General features: G+C 35.8%; 1 protein-coding gene across 1 annotated transcript; it reads right to left on the minus strand.

Annotated features, from left to right (window-relative positions):
- Nucleotides 1–2912: 2912 nt before the first annotated feature.
- Nucleotides 2913–8384, minus strand: LOC149190019 (xyloglucan endotransglucosylase/hydrolase protein 31-like). The gene is made up of 5 exons (XM_089410411.1): nt 8344–8384; nt 5198–5454; nt 4923–5023; nt 3220–3446; nt 2913–3108 (listed from the first exon to the last, which is right to left on the minus strand). Exons 1-5 carry the CDS (start codon nt 8382–8384, stop codon nt 2913–2915), a joined length of 822 nt encoding a protein of 273 aa, XP_089266537.1.
- Between the last annotated feature and the right edge of the window lie 12883 nt (nt 8385–21267).

A 21267-nucleotide genomic window follows, 5' to 3' on the forward strand; every position in this document is an offset into this window, starting at 1 on the left:
GCAAAGCTCCGCACTGTTCCACACAACAAAGATTTTAATTAACACAGTATTATGTTAATCACTGATTAAATGATTAAACAATGATTAATTTGTGGATTAAACATCTGTGGTTTGTGACAAAACTTCAGATGTATATGGACTTTGGTAAGGTGGAAATTATGACTGTATTTATTATTACTGTACTAGCGCCTTGGTTTGCATTTCCTGCTCCTCTGTCCTTGCCAAAACCCTTCCTCCTATTGTTGCTCGGTCATTTCTGTTCTTCGTTTCTTGAGTGCCAAGGGTTTGCTGTGGTAATTCTTATGCTGCCTTTGTATGATGCTATGTTGCGATTATCTGCGTGCTGGTCAGGGGCTACTCTGCCTGAGAGTAAGGCACCTGCATTTACCTGGGTGACTTGTGGTCTCGGCTCCTTGTGCACAGGATGGTAATTCTGTTCGTCTATGTGAGTATATGTTTATATTTCTCGTGCGGCTACTTGACTTATCTTTACTCCACGGTTATGGTTTGTCTGAGGTCGTTTTGCTTGGTTAAACTCAGTGGTATTGTGCATGCATTCAGGTTGCAAGCGGTGGCACTCTTCCATTTTCGACTTCACTTCAGGTAACTTCATCCATCCATGATTTACTCTATTCCCTTTATTGTTCTGTTTCTAACAAAACTCGCTCCTTTGTCTTAGTTAGTCTCCAAGGTTTGTGGCTCAATGACCTGTGCTCTGTTTGCGCTGTGAACCCTCCAAGTAAAGAAAAGAAGAGAATCTCTCTCTCTCCGTATGCACTTATTCACTACTTTTTCCTTTCATTATCGACAACTAGGCTCACAATCTTGTCCTGGTTCACTTGCAGGTTGGGGGTTTGCTAATGGGTGTGCTTGGCATAGTCACCTCGGCTTTTACTTGGTAGGCTCTGTCATCGTCATCAATTTCATTTTTAAAGTTAGGCCCTGTAGGTTCTGATGGTCAGGTTTCCTCAATACTTGTTCGCTGATGTCCCTCTGCTATAGTCAAGCGTCCTGGGTCGGTTTGATGTAGTCTTTGTTGTGTTTCGCTACTTTGTATCTGTAAATTTGTATTCAATGAAAGCCGTCCCAAAACCCTCGTCTAGGGTTTGTTGGCTCGTTAGGCTTTGTGACTGCTTGTAGGGTTATACTTGGACCTTGTTATGTATATACAGGCATTTCATTTTATAATGGAAAGAAATTACAGAGAATTCATTTGCTTTGGGTTACCTCTATTCTAAATGTGGTTGCTCGACTTTTATTTTTCTCGTTCTGGTTTGTACTCCCTCGAACCGTGCCTGGTTATCTTGATTATGGATCTTGTCCATTAATGGCCAGCCTTAGTGCCGGGAATTCTTGTGCGGTTTCCTTGTCAATGTTTGTTACAAATGGACGGATTCGAAAATGAAAACGTATTCTCTATCTTTTATTACTATGTGCATATACTCGTTTCGTTCAAACTGCTTGCAATTATTCTTGTCTATTTCGGTTGTGGTCTCTCTTAATGGGTTACCAACCCTCCTTTTGGGAATTCGCATACAGTCCTTATTGTTTGAGTTCTATTCCTTTAGAAAAGAAAATGAAAGAGAAATTCTACATGCACCATATCAACTATTTTGGTTGTTCAATGATTAGGAAACAATAAAGAAATATTCAAATGGCTGTTACAGATGGATTTGAATGAATAAAAATTGTCTGCTTTCTTTTTATTACTGATGCTTGTATGTTGAACCCTTTGAATGATTTACAATCTTCCATTTATAGTTTTTGTTCACAGTTGCCTGAACTGCGCATAGTTACTTTCAGTTTCTATTCTATTAGTTATGCAATTGCTTATGCATTCGGTTCTACTTGCATTACAAGATTTCACACTTGACATGCTTGTCATTTTTTCTAAAATGAAAGAAACAATTATATAACTATTTGTTTATTAAAGACAGAAAGACAGTGACCCTAACTGAAACTGAAATTTAAAAAATAAAAAGGCAAATTCCTACCTTCTACTTTGACTTTTTAAACATAAAGAAACCAATCATTGTTAAATCCTTCCACCTTGGCGGAGACCAACACCCGATCATGGTGCCCTAGCTGGATGCTCCTGCATCGATTGCGGGGGGGGTATGAAGGGATTAACTCGATGTTGAATAAGTATATTGAATTATTTTAATTAACTAGAATAAGCATATAAGTTTACCTAAAAATTAGAGATAACGAAATAAAGAAAAGCTAAGGATAAAGATGATTTGAGAAATTGAGGAAAAAAGAGAAAAGTTAGGAATGAAGATGAGTTGAAAAATTTATAAAGAGATTATTGAGGAGATACTTATGCATATTGTTTGAACTAAATATATAATTATCATATAATTGTTTTTAAGCCAAGGTAAACAACCATAAGAAATTTGAATCTTAAATCTCTCAATTTACACTTCTTAAAACTATTATTGCCCATAAAACTTAACATAAAAAAATCACATATTATTATATAAAAAACCAATTATACATGTTGTATATATTTGTTATTGAATCCAACATATAACACACACAATAATATTTTCACAATATATTAATAATATCAAATAAAAAATATAATATACGACCTGTACGGATATCAAAATCATAATACAAACGAACTACTATGACTTGCTAACAACAATGCTTTGAATACTACAGTTGGCACACGTAGTACTAAACAATTTACTCCATGGCTAAACATGTAATGTTACGGATTCTAATCCTGTAGATAGAATCTAAATGGGGTAAACAAAGTAACCATGGATGGAACTGACTTTCCTTAACAGGCCAATGTTGCAGGCATGCTTCAACCTTATTGGTTTTTTAACTAACATATCTGTATTGGCATGTCAAACTATAATTTACTAACAGATTTCATGTTTTTGAGCAATTGATGGCGGTCATTAGGCGGGGCTGACGTGGAAGTCTAAGTACTGGGCGACGAATGGCTCGTAATTGTAGTTGACCTTGTATTTCCCGTTATCTGTAGCCCAAGAAGATGCATCCCAGATCGATCCGTATACCCACATTCGCCTTGTTGGGAATGTGTTGTCGTTATTGTTGGGATACGTTCTTATTTCGACATTGTCTACTGTGAATCTGCACATTATAATAATTATTGAATTTAGGTTTCTAAGTATGTTTTTGCCCATAATCATATATATAATATTAAATTAGAAAAAAAATCAGATGTCTATCAGTTCTACTTACACAATCTTAGTCGGGCTCCAGAGAATACCATAATGGTGGAACCCCTTGGTGGGATCAAACCAAAGGTGGATTTTTTCCTCTCTGCCCGTCACAACCACCCCACTTCCGATGGCTGGGGATTTTACATAAATGTTGGTCTGTAAGGTATAAGGTTCGCCTGGTATTGTTCCCAGAAATTCGATGTCTATTTCATCGTGAGCGTCTGGGTGTTCCTCGTTGTTCGATAACTGTAATGCAGATGCAAAAAATATTTGAAATGTAATTCTTATTTTTATTTAAAAAATTTAATCCCTAATAGTTGTGAAATTAAAATCAAAATACCTAAATAATAATCCAATAACCATTAACGCATAAAATCTGACTACAATTGTAAAGCAGAAAATCTAATTACTCTAGGAATCAAAAAGAAAAAATCAAACGATGATAAGAATTGAAAGAACAAAATCGAACGATGATAAGAATTGAAAGAACTGGGGCTGAATTATTCCAAAGCTTTGGTCAGAAAATCTAATTAGTCTAAGAATCGAAAAGCAGAAAATCTAACTATGATAAGAATTGAAAGTACTGGGGCTGAATTCTGCCAAGCTTTCGTCTGGACATGGAAAATGAAGTGGATATTGCCTAATAATCGCAAAGCCGGCATCATTGAGCTTTGCGGTAACTATAATTGAGCTTTGATGTAAGTATAATTGTTTTGTGGTAATATTATATAAACTATGTCATTCAATTGTTAATTAAAGTATGTGATTGAATGTTCAAATTGTTAATTTAATTTTGGAATTATTTATGTGATGGAATCCACTTATGTCATACTAATTTAGATTTATTGTTGAATTTTTTAATATAATTAAAAAAAGTTAAAGAGGTATTTATAGGTTTTGGAGAAAGTGGCACAATAAGGGGTTGCAAGAGGGGTTGCAAGAGGGAGAGAGGTGTTCTATGTCTTCATGGAAGTCAAAGATGCAGAGTATTTATGGATTATAGGATGAATAGAAAATAACCAAAAGTATTCATAGAGCTTAGGATGCATGACAAAGAACCAAGTTGAAACACATTCCCTCTACAAAAAGATTCAGTGAGCCAAAGAAAAATCAGATAACTGAATCCCTCCCTATTCAACATTTGGTAAAGGGACTTCTCTTAGCTAAAAAAATATTAAAAAATCTTATAAAAATAATTAGAGAAGCAACAAAAACAATTCTTTTCAAATTGGAAAGGCATGCTTTCTGGCATAATTTGGTGGAGAGAGGTCTCTTTAACTTTGATAATATGATATTTACTGGAGATTGAAATCTTACTATCTCTCAACAAGAGATTTGGGGGACTGGTGCAAGTTAGATTCTAAGCTTGACTATTTTAGACAACTTCTTTTTATAGATTACAATTTGGTGGACATTCTTCCACAACCCATTATGCCAACTTGAAATAATGGTAGATCTAGCCCGGTTGGCTTAGAAAAAATGTTGGATTGATATTTGATGAAGGAGCAGTTTCCGCATGAGACTGGTATATGTATATCTTGGGTGACTCCATCAAAGTTTTTCGATAATTCCCCTATCAAAGTTAACTGGCCTATTGCAATTACCATTATCATGTGACTCTGGTAGTTGGATTGATATTAGCTTAACTTCTACTGGATAGAAAAGATCTACACTCGGAACGACAAAAGGGCATAAAATGTAATAAGAGGAACGTCAAGTTACATAGAATGAAGTGTCAACTCCTGCAGTATAGCCAGCCTGCAGCTTAATAGCGGCACTGAAGTGGCCATATTTGTATGACGCCAGCGATTTGAATCCGCTTCCTGCATATTCACCCATATTTCACATGAATATTCAGGTTTAAAATATGGCCATTTTGTTTACCAAGGGTGCGTATACTTGTCAATCAAAACAAAACAAATTGCAAAAGAAAGGAAATAAGACAATACTAATCAATAAAAAAACAAAACAAAAAGCAAAAGCAAAGAAATAATTACCGGAGTCCCTGTCTAGCCAAATTTCTATCCCAGATTGGTCTCTGGAGAGTTTTTGGTGGTTAGAACCCCATAGAACACTAAAGGCTTGATTAAACTTCACAAAGCCAGTGAGCTGAGAAGCATGAGGATAAGTAGTGACAGCAGAGAAAAAAGGCCTGGCTGGTACCTGTGATGATACTTGGACTTCACAAAATGAAAGGGCTAGTGTGAATGCAAGGACTGGTAATGCGAGCTGTCTAATGAATGACATGGTGATTCTTGCTTATGATCAGCTCGAAGTCAATAGAAACAAATCTCTATTGAAAAAAATGTGATGTCAGTTGCTTTAAATAAGTTGTCAGGAAACCCTAATGAATGAATCAGGCTTCTTAAGCACCGACAAGTCCTCCTCGACTTCACTGCTCGGTAAATTCCATAATTTGAGCTTAAAGTCAATAGGATCAAATAATCACTGTCCGTTTTTCATAACCCTACCATTCATTGAACATGTCCTTAATCACGAACAAAATTCAAAGATCACCCACACATAAATGCTCGCCTGATTTGTAGGGATTAGTGTGTATACAACAATAGTATATACACACATAAATACAGGGAATTATCTATTAACGTCCCTGTTTACCGCGAATAAGCGGGGTGGCGGAATGACTTTTCAAATGACAACTGTCATAACCCTATACCCACGTTACCCTACAGATTCAGTTTTCACAGGCGATCATGCGGCGTCGTCGTCTCGCTGTTTCTATTTCTGGTCCGCAGCACGGGCAGATCGTTAGCCCGTAGATTGTATGCAAAATCCGTGCCGATGCGAACACTCTCGATAGCTGGAAATAGAAGCACCGATCGAGCAGATCTGGCATGCCATGGAAACTATTTCATTTCATGTTCTTGAAGTGTTCCTGAGTCCATTGGCATGCCATGGCAGCTAATATTTTTTATATATTAGTTAAAATTTAGCCTAATTTTTTAAGTTTAATTTTAATTATTATTATTTAAATTTATATATTCGTTAATTAAATTATATATATATATATATAAAACAAGATTTTTAATTATATCTAAAAAAAACCATAATTCATGTGAAACTTAAAAGATATTTTTTTTAATTAATAAATCCAATGAAAAAATGCATAATTATTTTGGAATAAATCTCAACTTTTGATTTGTATATACTATTAGGAATATTTTAAAATACCCTATAGATAAACCCCTACCATCCACTTAATAATTATCAATAATTAAATTAAAATTTTAGAAGTCCTATTCCAAAATAGACATGCCTATCAACATAATAAGATAAGTTACAAATATATTTACATTCCTAGGCATGTTTATTTTGGAAAGGTTTGAATTTTAACTTAATTATCATTAACTATTAAGATGATGGTAGGGATTTAACCTTCACAAAATATTTAAAATATTCTTAATAATATTCTCAAATCAAAAGTTGAAATTTATCTCTAAACATTTTATATTTTATTGTCATTTTAATTAAATTAATTAATTAAAAAATATCATATAAACAAGTGTCATATAAAATAAAAGATGGTTTTTTGGGCATGTGATATTGATAAGTTATGGTATTGGCTTGGTATTGTAACAAAGCCTATTTACAAATTAAGAATCTCCATATCGAAGATTGAATCTATATGATTAAGAATATTGTCACTGTTTTTTCTAAATGTATATATATTTAAAGTATATGTTAATTTTTTGATCTAACATGAGGGATCCAGTTTTTTCACACGCAAATTTTTTATGAGGCAATATTATTTACATGTTTAAAAAAAAAAAGAGATTTATTTTCTTGTTTTGTTTTGGGTGATATGAACAAAATTTCAACTTTGATTAGTTTTGATTTTAGCAATGTGAAATGTATAGTGAAACAATTGTTTTGATATTTATTATGGATTGATGTCTATTCACATTTACCAACCATTTAATTTATATAACTACTACTTTAACTTTTAAAGATAAAATAAATATAATGCAATTTTTTTAAATATTATTAATAATATATATTTTACGCTTCTTTCTAAATTATCAAATTATCTATATTTACTGATCATTGATCATTTATATAGCTTAAATAGTTTAGTTTTCTATTTCTTTTATGTTTATATAACAACCTCTCACAGATGCTAAATTATAGAAAGCCTCATCATTTTTGGTGAAGTTAACTCTGAAGAGAGTCCAATTCTTTTTGGTTTATCAAAAATTATTTAAAAACAATCATTGATCTAATTTATTAGTATTTCCATTACCAACCTATAATAATAATAATAATAATAATAAAAATCATGATGTAATAAAAGCAACAATCTTTTCTATAATGTTAGTTTAACACCATCTTTCTCACATTAAACAATAGAATTTTTTTGATTTGATTTAATAATTATATAATGGCCTTTTAATAGATAAAATGAAAAACTTTTTAATTAAAACTTTACATTTTTAGTCCCTCCCATCTGGCAATGGCCAGGGACTATAGTAATCGAAACGCACAATGTTAGCATTAATTGAGCTGTTTGTGAGCTGCTTGTTACCATCAATTCGTGGATTATAATGAAAGTTTTCAGATACATAATCATTCACTATTTTATTTGGCCTCTTCCTGAGGCGAGGAGGCAAAAACTTAGGTTATATATATTTATGTTTTTCTTATCATTGATACATCAACTATAGATTAGCTTAATGCTAGCATTAATGCTCAGCATTTAATGCGTGGGATTTGGGATGTTCATGCTTGCCTATTGCCTAATGCTTCAGATGTAAAATTGTCTTATTTTACACAGACAGGTGGTCTCTGTGGCTTGCATGAAGATTGCATAAAGATGAGCATGGCGAGATGGCGAGAGGAGAGGAGGGTTGCATGAATATGTGCGTGGCCACAATCTCACTACCGCGTGAACCAGAAGTTTGGTTACACCGCATTCAATTCGAGCTGGGCAATGGAGAGTTTGATAAGCCATAAAAGAGAAGTGTGTCCGAATTGTAGCGGGTAAACTCTCTACTGGATTCGGGATTAGCTGTCCTTCTGAGTCTCGAGCAGGTTGACCAGGGGATAGATCAATCCTTACAGAAGCTTCAATCTCTTCCTTGGCTTCCTTTGGTAGATGATCCCACCAGTTTTTCAGTGTACCGACAAATCCTTCAGTGATAAGTCGATATGCAGTTTCAACTTCATTCTTCCCGTGAAGATAGGCATTTGAGGCTGCGATCATCATGCCTAACATCCTATTAATCTGTTCAGGATGAAGGCCATCAATGCTCCAGGGATAGCCGCCCTAAGGGAAATGACACTAGCTAACCCGAACGGAAGACAAGGATCACATCGATAAGAGCAAAAGCAAAGACGGCTTATGCCGAATATCTTGAACTCACACCAGACTTTCATACCAGTAAATCGAAGATGTGCCGAAAATAGAACCTGGAGCCAACGGGATCTGGAACGGGTCCAATTCGATCTGCATCTGGATCTGGCAACTGGCTGAAACTTGATCCAGCATCCTCACTCGTTCGAAAGCTAGCAGCCTGGGTTGAATTAGCAATTTACCTTGTTTAAGTAGCAGCACATCTAGATGCAGATACTTATCGAGATGGAGATTCAACTCAGCAACAGCTATGGATACTGAATTGTTGTGCAACAGCGATGGATACCGAATTGTTGTGGATACCGAATTCAAATGTAAGGATAAAGATAATTACCTTCCTTTGTGGCTTCTGTAGCATACTACAGTCACCTCTTCTTCATTCTTATTATGTGCTTCTGATGTGCTTCTGATATGGGCTGTCCTTACTGTTGCCCTTTCCTCTTCTTCATTCTTATTATGTGCTTCTGATATGGGCTGATGTGCTTTTGTTTATTTTGACATGCTTCTCCAACTTTCTCTGACTCTAAAGACAGTGTTCCAACAAGAGGTTTAGAAACAGTTCAAATGACAAACCCTCTGATACGAGTAATAGCAGGCACTGAGTCGACTGAGCTACTCAACTGTGGATGCTGTGCATTTTGGCATCAAAAAATTTAATACTATATCTTTCGCTGCCCCTCGAATGACAGATTCAAGCACCCTTGGTGACAGAGCGCCTTTCACCGCATACACAGAAGAGAGAAAATGCTCTAAAGGGGAGCTCGAATTTCCAGTGTTCGGGTGGGAGTCACAGACTGCCATGTCTAAACGTAAAATCGACCTCAATCCCATGCCAGAAAAACACCAATCTACTTCCCGCGCAATGCCCCAAAAGCTGCAATGCCACAAAATCTATCTTGGCTTTGAACAGCTCCAACTCCTGTCTGCGAGTATCATTGAAGAAAGGGAACTTGTATGCATGTTCATTTTCGTCTCTTCGTCTGTCCATTGCCTCTGTTTTCCCATTTGTTTCGTCTCTTCATTTACCCATTGTCTCTGTTTTCCCATCCTGTTGGGAAAGGGATCATAATAACAGTCACATTGTCGTGTGCTTCTGCATGTGTCATTGTGGGCATGTGTTGGTGTGCTTCTGCGTGTCAATATGTTCTTCATTTTGTTATAATTATGGCATTTGTAATTAAAAGCGAGATTAATAATTAACTTGTGACTATAGAGCTTGATTACAGCTTCTTGGTGTTCCTCTAGAGTGCCCGGGTCCACAATAGGCTTAATCAGAATTTTTTTATTCTCTTGTATAGCATTTATATTGTTTCTAATAACCCGTGTGTGCTTCCGTCTAAAAGTCATAGGACAAAATATTTGTAATCTTTTTCATGTTCATTATTTTTATGTTGACAACAAATTTTCGATCTGAAACATATATCAATTACGTCTATCAATTATGCTGCCAAATGAAATGTATTATAAAGGTATCAAATGTGATCTGTTCTATGAGTGTGAATGTCGGCGTTCCTTTAACATGATGTTGACGTTGCTAAGAACATCGAATTTATGCTAATATTTATAATTCTTGCGGTCATTCATTCCTATGCATCTACAAAAATATCAAGTTCAATTTATTAATTTGCAGAAATATAAATATACTGTAAAGTGTTAATGTTGAATGCACAAAATATACGACATTAAATAATTATTTTCTGAACCGATATTTTTCCCAATTTGTCATTTTTATACGACCAGGTTCAAGTTGCAAACCTAATTAAAATAGAAATTTGCTTTTTTGGTGGGCAATTTTTTAACTTTACTTGAAATATTCCCAACATCAATTTATTTTTGGTAGGCAATTTTTTAACTTCACTCGAAATATTTTCAACATGAACCCTAGAGATAAAGATGGTTAATTATGAGTGTGCCATTCTGAAATCAACCAACTTTAAAACACTTTATTTAGAATGAAATTGTTTACAACTCCATTTTTATCACCATGAAATCATTCAGTTTTTGCAAATTTTGAATTAACAAAGTTTCAAAATCTTTATTTAGAATCACATGTTCGAGAAGTGCAGAGTTTTTGTCTTTTTCCCTCCCGTAAAGTGATTCAGTTGTTACAAATTTCGACATCGAAGGCCATTTTCAGGGTACTGTAATGCACGTGACCGTAATGGTCTTTGCATCTCTTGCTGCCAAAGTTGATGTGGTGGGGGAGGTTGTGGTATTATAAATTGAGGTCTGTCTGTAATGTTAATTGGACCTTCAATCTATACCACATCATCTTGTTCATCTGGGCGTTGATCCTGCATATCCCAAGCTACAGGGGGAGGTCCTCGGTTTTGTGTGTATGATAAAATTAGTTGATCCATCCTTTCCCCAAACTCACTCGCTAAAATTGTTGATACACTTTGGCTGCACACAAACCAACAATGTACAATTATCTTCATATTCAATAGTGTCCACTTCTGTGTTTTTTAATCCTCCCATTCAACAAATCAATGAGCTTAAAAACATACAATGCACCATTACAAACCTGCTAAGAAGCTCCCTGATTTCCATGTTGTATTCAATTGCATCCTCTACACTTTGAAAATCACTGATTATGTGCACAGTATGAAGATTTTGCCATGTATTTGATACTCCAGCTGAGTGATCTTGCCAGTCTCTGACTAATTCCTATGAAGAAATTTCTTGCCAATCAATGTCCTATGAAGGACCTCCTTGCCACTCCCTAGTTGCATGTTATGAAGCATCATCCCTTTCCCATTCCCTTTCTATGTCAGAGCCACTTCCTTGCTAGTGCATATCTACACCTTGCAAAATACCATTCCAGTCTATCTGTACTCCTTCAATGTGACCGCTTTGCCAGTCATCGTGCCCAACCTCTGTGATATTTTCCTGCTAGTCTTGGGGCTGTTACACTAAAAAATGTCACCATGACTATTTACAGTTAGGATGACTCTATCAACAGTCATGCTACCCTCTTAGGCAAGTCTTATGCCTCTGCTTTCCATGTCAAACTCCAAAAAAAGAGAGAAAGTCTTTCTAAATGTATTTATCTCTGGGGACGCAGGTTCTCTCAACCTTACCTGCGGGGACGCACCCAATGTTCACAAAAGCTGCGTCTTTGGACGCTCTGTATGTAAAGGTGCAGGTGGGTCCCCCTGAAAAGGTTAAAATGAGCAAGCTTCATCTTTAAAAAGTCACTTGTGGTCATTTCTAGAGCATTCTAGAAGGTTGTTCGACGTGTATTGAGCACCTCCAGATGGTTCATGCACTCCTACCAAAGAGGAACTTATCCCATCAATAGGGGAGCTATCCCATCCAAAGAGGGGATTATCCCATTGATGGTGGACCTGATTAACTTCCTCTTGAGCACTATAAATACAGGCATTGGGCCAGAAGGAGAAGAGGTTGAAAGCTATACATTTCTAAGGGTAAATGCTGCAGGAATTAGGACTCCCATTTAGAAGCTTGTGAGGAGAGATTGCCATCTTTGCTTGTTCTATTTGGAAGTGGGTGAGCTTTGTCAAAGTAAAGGAGAACTCTTGATGGACCCTGGGAGGGACTTGCACAACACCAAGGCTCAGGTTGTATTTGTTCCTTTTGTTACCTATTAATGCAAATGAGTCCATTCTTCTCAATAACTTGTTATTTATGAGTTGTTTCATGTACTCCTTGGTCTATGTGTTAAATATGTTTTATTCTATGAGATTATCAAGTGCTATTTAATCGTTTGATTGTTAGTGTATGCAGGTTTCAAGGTGAAGGAGGAGCTCATCCGGATCAGTGGAGCTGGACTGCTACAACAGCGTTGGATTACAGGTAGGATCTAAACACTTGATTTCCCGTATAGTAAATGCATGGTTAGAGAAGGATTGCTCTTATTTGTCTTGTTTGTCACTAGAGAGTCTTAGGCTCCTAGGGAGGTTGGTTGTGTCCACACAAACGACTCTTTCCGCCTGACAGGGGCCAAACCTCTATGTTATTTTCTTGCCAGTCCTGTTCCCTGTCCGCTAATGTATTTTCTTGTGACTCCCTTGTTTCTCCCAGTGATGCATCTGCTTGCAAACCCCCTTCATCCTACATGACAACTTGCCCGTCTGTGCTTGCTACTAAGGATACATTTTCATTCAGAATTTCATCATTTCCCCTTATATCTCCTACCTGATCTCCTCTGCTTGCAACCATGTCACTTTCTTCTGATATCTCCTACCCGATCTCCTCTGCTTGCAACCATGTCACTTTCTTCTGTACCACTTTCAGACTCATTCTGAATGGTTTTTGTTTCTCTAGAAACAATGGACTCCTCAATTTCAGTGCCAGACAAGTTTCTAGAGTCATTGGAATGGTTTATAGGCTGAGCCCCAGTAGTACTGTCTAAATTGAGTCAGAAACCTTCCCTGATGCTCAAGCAGATATATTTATGAGATCATGCCAGAATGTGTATATAGAATTCCAATACAGACAACAAACAAAATGCAAGTACTAAAACACATTTCCCATGCCAATGTTCACAATCTTCGTTTCTTGAACAACTCAGCATGTCCAGAGTGTGAGAGTTTGGCTTGGAGTTAACAAAAACACGGTTAAAAACTTGGCAACAGAAATCATTCAGATAGAGGGTTGTTCTTTTCCTTTTGGCATGTATATTTTTACATGGGCAATTTTTTCTATCTACACACAAGTTGGACTCACCAAGCAGTGGACAACCTATGAGTATTTTTAGGTCTGACTTGCAACTGGCAAGTTTGACTTGATAGAAAACTCAGGACTGAATTCACTGAGCTCAGCATCCAATACTCAGGCTTAGGATGTCTTGAATTTCAGTGCCAAACAAGTTTGTAGAGTCATTGGAATGGTTTACAGGTTGAGCCCCAGTAGTACTGTCTAAATTGAGTCGGAAACCTTCCCTGATGCTCAAGCAGTTATATTTATGAGATCATGCCAGAATGTGTATATAGCATTCCAATATAGACAACAAAAAAAATGCAAGTACTAAAACACATTGCCCATGCCAATGTTCACAATCTCAGTTTCTTGAACAACTCAGCATGTCCAAAGTGTGAGAGTTTGGCTTGAAGTTAACAAAAACGCGGTTAAAAACTTGGCAACATAAATCATTCAGATAGAGGTTTGTTATTTTCCTTTTGGCATGTATATTTTTACATGGGCAATTTTTTCTATCTACACACAAGTTGGACTCACCAGGGAGTGGATAACCTGTGAGTATTTTCAGGTTTGACTTGCAGCTGGCAAGTTTGGCTTGTATTTCATAGTTCTGGGTTCCTTTACTTACCGCACATTCATTTCCCATCTCCATACGCTCGGGGATATCTTCTATTTCCTTAGCATGTCTTTTTAGAAAACTTAGGATTGAATTCACTGAGCTCAGCATCCAATACTCAAGCTTAGGATGTCCTTCTCGGCACTCGCCCATCAAGTATTGATGGAACCAGTCCCTTGCTTGATGATAATTCAGCAACAATCATTCGAGTGTCAAACCAACCGGTGTATAGTGTAATTCCAACAGCCAGGCAGTGTCTATAGTCATAGACCCATATTTCTTATTCTTTGTTTTGTTCGAATGGGCACTCACACTAGAACCTATAGCTTATTCGCTGGAGCTCAGGGTAGGGGCTTTATACCTTGGGCCAACAACAATGACAACATCAAATATTGATTGGAAGAATGTATTGGTCTTTGCAATGCTCAAAGGTATGTTGCTCCAGATGGTTCGGGAACAACTAATGGCGGGTCAACTGTTGGTGGTGCTTATAGCTCAATCTAATCGGAGGGGGGGGGCTAGAAAGGGGCATGATTAGAGAAAATTGTAATGGCTGGATCAGAACTTCGCATGGCCACAAACTCTATACAGGAGCATGATTTGACCACCCTTGACCTCAAAGTTTACCAGCTAATAAAACCTCAAAAAACCATCAGTCTCAACTTGTCATGAATTGAATGATTCTTTGGGTAATCGTGGGTCTAGATGCGAGTCAGAGCTAGCCACCCAAATGATTTCAGAACGAAGGAAAGGGATGACATCCGGCTTAAGTCTCAGAGTTATTAGTTTGATACAAACACTAGCACTATGAACTTGCTTTGCCCACAATTTAACAACACTACCATCACTATCACTATGAACTTGAGAGGCTTCCTAAATTTTCTAAAAAAATCCCCAAGGCAGGGACTAGCTGTGATGCAGCCTCCCTTGTTTAATTAGAAATATACCATGTATCTAATACAAAAAAAATGATATGTCACTATGCATATTACCGTTATGGACATGGACTATCTTATTAATTTATTGATTTATTTATATTTGATACTATGTACCTGGACTATCTTATTAATTTATTTGATTTATTTATATATTATCAAATAGAAAATAATATTATTAAATTTGGCATAAAAAATAATGGCCCTTAGTTTCCTAGTAATGATGTTGTAGCCTTGAGGATCTCAAATTTAATATGTCAATGTGGTACATATAAACTTAAGAGGTAGTATCACTTATTATGTATGCAATTTTTCCTTTTCTTTAACGCACACTAATATATGAGATCTATGATTATCTTGATTAGGTGAATATATGGGTAATGCTTATAGGTTGTCATTTTGAATGGTTTGGAAGGAGGTGAAGATTCAAGAATTTATGTGGAAGAATTGCATAATTAAAGTTGTGGGGAATTAGAGGAAATTGTGTTTGCAGAAGTAAAATTACTTTAAAAATATAATCGTAGGAATTTAAACTATTTTAATAATAGTCAGAGAATTATTTCACAAGGAAAATAATTTTATATTAATGTTTTAGAAAAGTAAAATAATCCAAAAAACTAAATTAAAATAGGATAATTTGAGATACTGTAAGAAAGCATGTAATTATGACAATTTCTGCCTCAATTTCTTTCCATTCAATTAATCATGTTAATTGAACAAGTGAGATGTTTCATAAATAACCAACATGAAATAACTCGTGGGACCATGGCATCCAAAACCTTAACGTCAGATAAGAAATTTCACTCATCCATTGTCCAATTCCACCTCACATGGCTATTACTAAATATTTTGAGGAATTTTCTCTATGTAGATGTAGACCAAAGTCTTTGCCCAAATATGTTCTCGAGAATACCTTGCAATCCATAACCACACCCTCCTCATTAACAATGAGCTCTTTGTCAAACCATGTCTATCAAATGTGTAATAAAGTGCATTAAGACTATAGAACTAGATAGAGTAGCAATGTGGATAATAGAGGGAAGGAAAGAGAAGCATAGAAGAATGGGAATGTGATAACCCTGCCTAACCCCTGTGTTGTAATGTAGGCTTGTGAATATTGACGCTAGGGTTTCTCTGGAAGTATCCACATGATTAGGGCAATGGACCAAGTTATGATATGTTAAGGTCAAAGTGCCTATATAAAGTGTACGAGGATTCTGAGAATAGGTTGGTGAGGAAAATGTTATATTATGAGGCTTGTGTGTTGATGTAGTCATATTAGACATGTTAGATATGTTTTTAGGGCCACTGTGCTCAAATATTTTATGTCAGTTTTGGCTAAGTGATCGAAGGGCCGAGTTTGTAAATAAAATGTAATTATTCATATTATTAATAAAATAAGGTCAGTTGTGGAGCCCACTCCATGGAAAATAATATCGGAGGTGAAACTTTAAAGAAAAAGTCAATAGATGGGTTGTTAGGGTGACAAAGTGCACATAGTGCCCATGTGGTCTTGGAGGGTGCCACATGGCAAGGTAAATCCATGTAGCTAAAAAGAAAGGTAGGTTCCTATGAGAGTTATGATTAATTTAGTTTTTCAGTTGGTCATTTAGTCTTTGTGACTTGTAGCCAGGGATTCTTGAGGATTGGACTCTAGAACTGGTTGAGGTGTGGTTATTTAGTTAACCATTCGAATTGGATGAAACTTGGTTCTAGAGCTTGATGCTCTCGTTTTGTGAGCCCTAATGGATGTAGGAGCCTAGTAGATCCAATTATGGCTTGGTGGCCATGGAGTTCTGGTAGAACTCAGAGATGTGGTTATTGAGTTAACCACACTGAATTGGATGCATCCTATTTAGGTGAACCCTAGTGGCTCTGGTTATTGCTTGGTTGCCATGGAGTTCTAGAGGGGAACTCAATTCAGATATAGTCAGTAAGTCTTGGTTGGGACTTTTGAATCGACTATAGAGTTATTATAGTTTTGGATGTTTGGTACTTGGACACCTGGACAATAGGAGAGGTCCTAGAACTGTAGGCTCGGACTATTCTAGCCAACCATAAGTCTCCTTGGAAGGTGGGAATTGTAGAGGGACTTGGGCTATGCTACTTGGGTGGCAATGAGGGCAATGTGAGCCTGTAGCTAGAGACTCGCGTTGTTGGGGTTAGTGCCATGACCAATGTAATATCCCCAATCGACTGTTGGAAGACAAAAGTTTCTTTCCCTTAGGATAGCAACAAGGGGAGTTGTGAGGACTCTCGATTTATAATAAAATGGGAAAAGAAAGGGATTTTTAAGGACGTGGTATTTCCAAATGTGTTTTTTTATGGTATTTTCTGGTGGTATTCGTCAATGGTATTATGTCAATTCTAGAAACTTGGAGAAAACACATTGGAAAGCTATAAAGGAAGAAGGAAGGAGGAAGGGAAGCTATGGAATCTAGGATTTTCTTCTTGGCATTTTAATTTAAGGCTCACATGATTTTCAAGTGAGAGTTTCAAATGAGATCCTCAGGTAGCTTAGCTTTGGTGGGCATTACTACAACCCTAGTGGAGTTTCTTATGCATTTCAAAGATCTAATCATAGGTTGCAAAATATTATCTACTCTGTAGTTTATTACAAGGTATGTCTTCTCCATTTTCAGAATTGAATGATTTTGTTGCCTCAGGATGAGTGGGTTTTAAGTTTGTTGTTTTCCTTTGGAGCAACAAATTCCAAAATTATGGCATCTAGGGCCAAGAGCATATTCAACGCAGGGATCAAATTGCAAGAAATAAATCTATTGGGGGAAACATGGTTATAAAGACCAAGATTCCTTCCATTACAACCACCAAGTGAGACTAATGAAGGCTCCAATATAGAGATAGATTATGCACTTGTGGAGCTAAGATTTTTCCATCTGAAAGAGCGAGGGACTGATCGCTGCATGAACACAAATTCTAGAAAGATGATCTACACTTGCATAGGGAGGCTGATTGTTATCAAGCTAACAAAAACATATTAAATATCTTATGCTATCTCAGTGATCCGACACACAGGAACTCATGTGCTCTGGCTGAATCATTGCATGCTAGATGAATTGAAGGGAGGATCAAACCACTAGTGCATTGACTCCTAACCAGATCAAACACTTTAATTCCAAGAGATCAAATTATTTTGAGTGCATCTTACTGTATTAATTCCATAGGAGATCGCACAATCATCGTTGGTGTCAAATCTCGTTGTGGGTTTTTCTATAAACATCCTTATGTGTTCCATGTGATGGCATATGATATGTTTTATAATGCTTCTAAGATCATATATTTGATAGTGGATTAATTAAATAAGGATTGTATCTTGTGAGGAAACTCCTCTCAAGTGTTCTACCCCAAATTGTATCCCCTGCAATTTTCTCAAATAAAGTTAAGAATTTGTCTCTCTCCAAATTTTAATAGAATTTGCGGTCTCATCAAAATAAAGATTGCTTGTCTTTTTTTAATTAAAATTTTTATATAAGAAGGGATTATAATGGAATCAGGTGGAGATTTGGCTTAACTAAATATAGGCATTTTACCCAATGGAATTTTATAGTGGTATCAAAGCCATAGTCTTGGCTAGTTATGGGATGTGAAGCCAATGCACAAGAAGGAGATGCAACACTAAATCATATCTGGAGTTCTCCCAAGTTGTAGGATACCGATTGAGAAAATTCAAAGTAAATTCAAAATATAGTTCTATAATTCAAGAGAAACCAAATTTAGAATCTTTAATAACCCCCCTTTGTTGGAAATATTAATATTTTTATTGTTTGCTAAAATTAAACTATGATGACAAAAAAAAATTGAAGGATGATGAAATAATTTTCTATATAAATGTTTTTAAAATAAATAAGTAATAAATTGGAAAAACTTGAAAATTGAAATTTTCAAATGAGATTCTATACATGATAACCTTGATTAGTAGTTTAGAAATAATTCTCTATAAAATTAATGGATGGGAGAGAAAGATCTATTAAGTGCTTAGCTGGAGATAAGTGTTAAGCTAGGATTGGTATAAAGCATCACTGAGGGTAAAAGTGAGCTTTTGGTTTGAAAAATAACCCACAAAAGATAGATTCCACTTGTGCAAAAATCCCACGTGGAAAAGGCAAAAATGCCTATTGCAAGGATCAACAGGTTGTTGATATATTGGCAAAGGAAATCTTTGCTTGGGGGTGAACTGAGGAGAAGCAGTTCTACAGTTGGGAGGAAAACAATGTTCTATTTTCAAGTGAATCCTATCGACATATTGTTGGTTAGATTGTGATTTCTTTGATTAACATTAAATGTCGGTACATATTACTTTGTATTTGTGAATCGAGACTTAAGATGGAATGCAGGATAGGATGTAGTAACATAATGGGTATTTTTAATCTCATTCGTACTGGAAAAAGAAAAAAAGGTTTATAATTACTTGCAATTATAAATGAAGAAGATGTCGTTGTAACTTTACTGATAGGATATTTTTATGTTATGAGTAATATGGATTTATAGAACATAACATCATGGTATTATTATAAATAGGCTCTATTTTACTGCTAATGATTCGAGATCTTAGAGTAACACTCTTTTATTATGAGAAATGATATAAATTCACAGTTCATAATTGTTTGTAGATTAGGTGCTAAAAGCTTAAGAAATAGAAGGCTGATTTAAGTATGTCTACAACACAGAGCACTAATATACATATATATTACAGCATTATTGGTAAACTAGGAATTATAAGCGTAAAAGAAAATATCACAAGTGATTTCCCTACAAGATATTTGCGCAGAGAGAATTGAACATATGCATGAGATTATATCCAGGCCTCTCAACAACTATAGAAACTTTGCATTAAATTATAGCTAAAGAATCTCTTATGCTAATTATGATCACATCTTAAACAGAGAGGAGAAATACATGTACAACAAGCATATACATATGTATCAAACAAATATGTGAAATGATAAATTGTGAATTCTGACCGTGAAGATCATTGTGCCTTAGGACAACACTTACAACATAGAGTTAAGAATGATGTGAAGTGCCTTACTCATGGCCATGTATAGGGACCACATGTTGGCATTAGCTGTGAGAGAGAGAAATGACTTAGGAAGAAAATATTACAATGGCTATAAGTCGCTAACAATAAGAATTTGAGGAAACTTTTCATCCTCTACATCTATATCTATTCTAGCATGGACATTGGGAAGAGCAAGAACATACATAGGAAACGACAGTAAAGTATTAACTAAAGAACCCGTAAATACATAGTGTCAAAAAAATAAACACAAAAAATTCATAACTTTCAAGTAATAGCAAATCACGACAATTCAGCTGGTTCAATAATGCTAAACAGAGTTTCATTTCCTTACCAGTTGCAATGTAGAAAACAAAACAATACATATATTTATGGTAACAAGGAACTAGAAATATATAACAATCTAGAAAAAATAAGTCCAATAAAACTTATAGAATACCTATATCAAAATCAATATATTAACGCAAGTGTCACCTACCACTAGAAAACCAAAGAGAGTGTGAGTGGAAGATCTCAATGTTACTTTTAATTGAAAAAAACATAGGAAAACAAGAAGCCATCTAGGTAACTATTCATAAATTTCATACAAAGCCAAGGGATGGCATGTAAATTCCTTTGAGAAAATATATTCGACACTATTCAATAATTTATAGAGTAGGCACCAAAGTTAAAAATTACAGTGCCATTAGGATAAATGGTTGACCATAAGCCACTAGTTAGATGCAAGAAGAAATGAAATAAGGACTCGAGTATTCCCACAAGGTAAGAGATGGACTACACCCGGTCACAAGTGTTATCAATAAGAAAACTGTACATAGCTACAGGTAGATAAAAACAATAAGCACATATTCATAGCATTCTTAGCATCCAGTCCTAGTAGGATGAAGGTATAATCGACTTGGAGGAAGGTAGCAGGAAAACCAATTAACGAAAGGAAACGTGAACCCTGTGAATAACACACGTGAACCATAAAGTAATGAAAATCTGGGGTACTTATGAATAGAACCAAAAGGGAGACAAAGTAAGAACCAAGACCCATGAATTATAAAGGATAACATGCACTAGATAGATTTTTTCCAAAGTAAATAACTAGATCATGAAAATATAGTACCAGTTGAATTAAGGAGGTTGCGCATGGAGTTGGAGGAAGTCAAAAACCAAGAAAAGAAGCAAGAAGGTTAGTGTAAACCCTTGCACGAGAAAGAAATAAATTACGTTAACAAAGCCTCAAGGATTTAGTAAAGGAAGGAAAACCGTTGCCTGTTGATGCCTTGTGACGGACCCTTGTAATAAATTGAGAAGCCTGTGAAGTGACCATAGGGGGGTGACTTGAATCGACACACCAGGCGAACCACAACCATTGTTGAATTGCAACTTTGTATGATAGGAGAATAAATGTAATCAGAATTAGGCATCACTCATATGAAATTTATAGGAAAATAACA

Source organism: Pinus tabuliformis, chromosome 3_1 (assembly GCF_031772625.1).
Source record: "Pinus tabuliformis cultivar Carrire ecotype Pingquan chromosome 3_1, CPIR1, whole genome shotgun sequence".
NCBI classification, from domain to species: Eukaryota; Viridiplantae; Streptophyta; class Pinopsida; order Pinales; family Pinaceae; genus Pinus; species Pinus tabuliformis.